General features: G+C 35.8%; 2 protein-coding genes across 2 annotated transcripts in view; both read right to left on the reverse strand.

Moving 5' to 3' along the window:
• LOC117101586 overlaps nucleotides 1-2,300 on the reverse strand; it is an 8,732-nt gene extending 6,432 nt beyond the window's left edge. Inside the window, exons 1-2 of the mRNA XM_033241567.1 lie at nucleotides 1,989-2,300; nucleotides 46-410 (exon numbers count right to left, since the gene is read on the reverse strand). Of these exons, the coding sequence (XP_033097458.1) occupies nucleotides 46-410; nucleotides 1,989-2,281 (658 nt within the window). The 5' untranslated portion in view covers nucleotides 2,282-2,300. The remainder of the gene's footprint in view (nucleotides 1-45; nucleotides 411-1,988) is intronic.
• Nucleotides 2,301-3,376: 1,076 nt separating this feature from the next.
• LOC117101583 (histone H2B, gonadal-like) lies at nucleotides 3,377-4,276 on the reverse strand. Its single transcript, XM_033241564.1, has one exon. It carries the CDS (start codon nucleotides 4,194-4,196, stop codon nucleotides 3,828-3,830), a length of 369 nt encoding a protein of 122 aa, XP_033097455.1. The 5' UTR covers nucleotides 4,197-4,276; the 3' UTR covers nucleotides 3,377-3,827.
• Between the last annotated feature and the right edge of the window lie 265 nt (nucleotides 4,277-4,541).

Raw genomic sequence — 4,541 nt, forward strand, 5'->3', positions numbered from 1 at the left:
GGATGTCCTTTGGCATAATGGTTACACGTTTGGCGTGGATAGCGCACAAGTTGGTATCTTCGAAAAGACCGACCAAGTAAGCTTCGCTAGCCTCTTGAAGAGCCATGACGGCAGAACTCTGGAATCGGAGATCGGTTTTGAAATCTTGGGCGATTTCTCGGACTAAACGTTGGAATGGGAGCTTGCGGATGAGAAGCTCGGTGCTCTTCTGGTATCGACGGATCTCTCTTAGAGCAACGGTTCCGGGCCTGTAACGATGAGGCTTCTTGACACCACCGGTGGCTGGGGCACTTTTACGTGCTGCCTTGGTGGCAAGTTGTTTTCGGGGAGCTTTTCCTCCGGTAGATTTACGGGCAGTTTGCTTAGTACGAGCCATTTTTATTTTCAATTTGAAATCGATGTCTAATTTACTCAATGTCATGTGCTTATATAGTAAGCCGGTTTTAGAACAACCCAACGTGATTGGTCAAGCGAGTGCCTCATAACACGTCCGTAAAGTATGGCGCGTCCGTTTTAAAAAGGCTGTGTATCGTATCATGACATGATGATCAGGAGAACGTTCTGTTCGTTTGATTTTGATAATCTATTTTCAAAATCTTTCCAAGTAGTATTTCAAATACAGTAGAACTTAGAATTTCGGTTATATTATTTGGGTTATATTAATTATATTATTTGGGTATCACAAAATTATGTGTATCGTTTAAATTAAAATTAAAGAACATTTGCATGTTAATAGGTAGTATTCTTACTTAAAATATTTCATAAATTTAATTAATTTACAATACAATTCTGACTATTATACAGGTATTCAAAATTGCTATCACGAAATTATGTGTATTACTGAATTTGTATAGCACAAAATTTAATAAAAGGAACACATTTGAATGTTGGAATAGGACACATCAGTATCCTATTTTTATAATATATACTTACAAAACTAAAAAGGTAGTCTAAAAAACCTGAAGATAGTACTTGGTTGGAATTGCGGTTGTATATTATTTGGGTATCACGAAATTATGTGTATCATTGAATTTGAGCATTAAAGAAAGTTTGGATGTTAATAGGTAATATTCTTACTTAAAATAGGCCTATTTCACAAATTAAAGTACTGTACCACGGTTCTATTATACAGGTATTCAAAATTGGTCATCACGAAATGTGTAGGCTATATTATTGAATTTGTTTTACAAAAAATGGATTGAGTTTAACAAAAGGAACACATTTACATCTTGGAATTGGACAAAATAGTAGCCTATATTTATAATATACTTACAAATACTTAAAATTAGTATAGCGAAGTACAGTAATACTATATTACAAGATAGTATAATCAGGGAACAGTTATATTGTAATTAACTGTTCCCTGGTATAATACATACTCCAAGTATCGATTCTTGATGATGACATAATTAGTGTCGAAATATTGAATCCCGACACGGTGGCGTGCATTTCGATACAGGTACTTGGAGCATGGACCTATTAATAATAGGTCAATGCTTATGTATGTATATCTGAGATTAATCAGTGGACCGTTGGACTATATTAGGCCTACAACTGCTCCCTAATTACAACGTAACAAGTCATTAGTCAATTATGTGCATCATTAGATATGAACTGAGGTTCATAAAAGTGTGTATTATTTAATTTGACATTAATAAACGTAACGTATGAATGTTTAAATACTGTAGCTATGACAGAACAGTAACCGCTCACCATCTTCAAATTCAAGTTCTTTGAATTAATAATTCAAGTACATACAATGTTACGTAGTCGGGCATCACAAAGCACGTGCTTTTTTAAAAATGTATACACTGTTGTCTAATTATTGTTGTAATATAATCATATTGGATGTGACTAGAAAACGCATTAAATACAAAAAAACTGAAATACAACTAGGCAAGCAATCATTCTCTCTTGTTCAAATGGTGGCTCTGAAAAGAGCCGTTTGGTTTGAGGGAAGATGAGTAGCTTATCCACCGAATCCGTACAGGGTTCGGCCTTGTCTCTTCAAGGCGTAGACGACATCCATGGCAGTGACGGTCTTTCTCTTGGCATGCTCGGTGTATGTGACAGCATCACGGATGACATTCTCTAGAAATACTTTCAATACACCACGGGTCTCTTCGTAGATGAGACCAGAGATACGCTTCACGCCACCACGACGAGCTAGACGACGGATAGCTGGTTTGGTGATACCCTGGATGTTATCACGCAAAACTTTACGATGACGCTTAGCGCCTCCTTTCCCGAGTCCTTTTCCTCCTTTACCACGTCCAGACATACTGATTATTATTATTCGAAGTTCGTTTCGAAGTGTACTCCAGTTTGAATTCGCTAAACCTATAAAGTGTGTATACGGACGTAATATGAATTACCGAGTATTGCGTCAATCACTAACCTTGAGCTTATGTGTTGTTTAATGGGAGTTTTGAAAATCAAAGAAAAATGCCGCCTATCATTCTATTGTGTCCTTTCTTTAAACTGCACTTTCATGTTTTAAAAACTTTTGGTGGGAGTTTTCTAAACAACTGGGTGTAGTCTGTTGATTGATTGCCATTCGGCGGTTTAACAATCATCGTCAAACAAGCACGATACCTATCTGCAGATAAGGTACAAATAAGATTTGTGTTCGTTTTTTCTAGTCTTTTTAATAAAATAACCTCAATTTACATTTACCTTAGCCTCAAGTTGTTTTTAATTTTTTCTTATTTTTAAGCTATTTCAGCCTCAGTGTTCTTATAAAAAAGGTGAACTCATACCTACAATAAAAACACATACTGGAGGGCTAACGTCTTCCCATAGCTATATTTACATCACACACCTACAAACTTGAACTTTTACGTACCATGATTACTTTCAGTAGTTTCATAAGTCAGTTATAACGGTTTAATAATGAATAAAGAGTGTAAATATTTACTTTTACAAAAAAAAAAAATATCCAAGTTCACTAATATAAAAGTACATGATCTTTTGGATCCTCCTAAAACACAATCTTCTTATTTCAGGGTACCATATATCTCTACCATTACCCAACAATTGCCAATGCTATTTTGAAAATTGAAACCGTATAAATTATCCAATTATTTTAGATTAATTATTCTAATTATAATATTTATTATTCTAATTTAAGTTTGTTTTGTATATACAAAGAATTCACACACTATGGAAGCATTCGGGCAACTCTTTATTCACATATTTGATTAATGATAAGCATCGTCGTGATTTTAACTACCAGTTAAAATCATTCTTAGAATGCAGGGCAAATAATTTATTAGATTATCACTCACGATAATTATTATTGAGAGATTATCACTCACGATAATCTAATAAATGTTTTCATGTGCCCTTAAACATGGTATTTGCGATAGCATAACATATATTTTACAGAGCGATGCTTTAAGGGCCTGTTGAAGAGCTTTTAATTATGATGTTATGTGAATTATTTTACTGCAACACTGCTCTTTTAAAGATATTGTTAAATAGTATTTATTTCATTCTTTTATTTTCAATGTGGTTTTAACTCAGTTTTGTTTGTATTCCTGTTTTACTTCTCCCTTTGGAGGTTTTTGTGAATAAATTGAATTGAATTATCAGTACATTCGGAGGGGGAAAATGGTCAAAAATACAAAGCAATAAAAAAATAAATCACCCATTCCATTAACTATTATATGCACGTAGCAAATTTCTAATGTATTTCGTTGGTATGTTCAAAATATTTTGAAATAGCAAAGAGCAAACATTGCATTGGTATTGCACACAAGTCTCTTTTGAACTGTTCGGTGGCTCTGAAAAGAGCCGTTTGGTTTGAGACAGCAGAGTAATGTAGTTTACTTAGAGCTGGTGTACTTGGTGACAGCCTTGGTGCCTTCAGAGACGGCGTGCTTGGCCAATTCACCGGGCAGCAAGAGACGAACAGCGGTTTGGACTTCCCTGCTGGTGATGGTGGATTTCTTGTTGTAATGAGCAAGACGAGATGCTTCACCGGCAATACGTTCGAAGATATCGTTGACGAAGCTGTTCATGATTCCCATGGCTCTGCTTGAGATACCAGTGTCCGGATGAACTTGCTTCAACACCTTGTAGATGTAGATGCTGTAGCTCTCCTTGCGCTTACGTTTTCTCTTCTTGTCGCCAGTTCTAACGGCTTTAGCCTTACCGGCTTTTTTAGCAGCTTTTCCTGAAGTTTTTGGAGGCATGTTTACGACTTTAGTCTGTGAATAGAAGTGACTAGCGAAGTTGAAGTTAAGCACAGTATTTGTAGAGCTAGATATGCAAAATAGGGCTTCCCGTTCCACCCTATTATCTCAAGGCTTCCTATTGGTTCTTGAAAACGCGCGATTTACTGAATAGGTCATAATCCTGCACCTATTGCAATACCTAATTATTGAATCGGTCATAATCCTGCTCCTATTATATTGCAATGCCTAATTGTTTTCTTCCACAAAAGCACGCGCCCAAAATGAGAGTGAAATGCCAATGAAATTGAAAAGGCCCCAAATTACCAAGGTTAGTAAAACATGCAGTCGGTATACCATATTATA

This window comes from Anneissia japonica, unplaced genomic scaffold (genome assembly GCF_011630105.1).
Source record: "Anneissia japonica isolate Jap-2015-1 unplaced genomic scaffold, ASM1163010v1 scaffold17412_len611537_cov169, whole genome shotgun sequence".
NCBI lineage: Eukaryota > Metazoa > Echinodermata > Crinoidea > Comatulida > Comatulidae > Anneissia > Anneissia japonica.

Coding starts and splice junctions, on each gene's coding strand:
- LOC117101583 (XM_033241564.1), bottom strand. CDS start 4,196: ATGCCTCCAAAAACTTCAGGAAAAGCTGCTAAAAAAGCCGGTAAGGCT.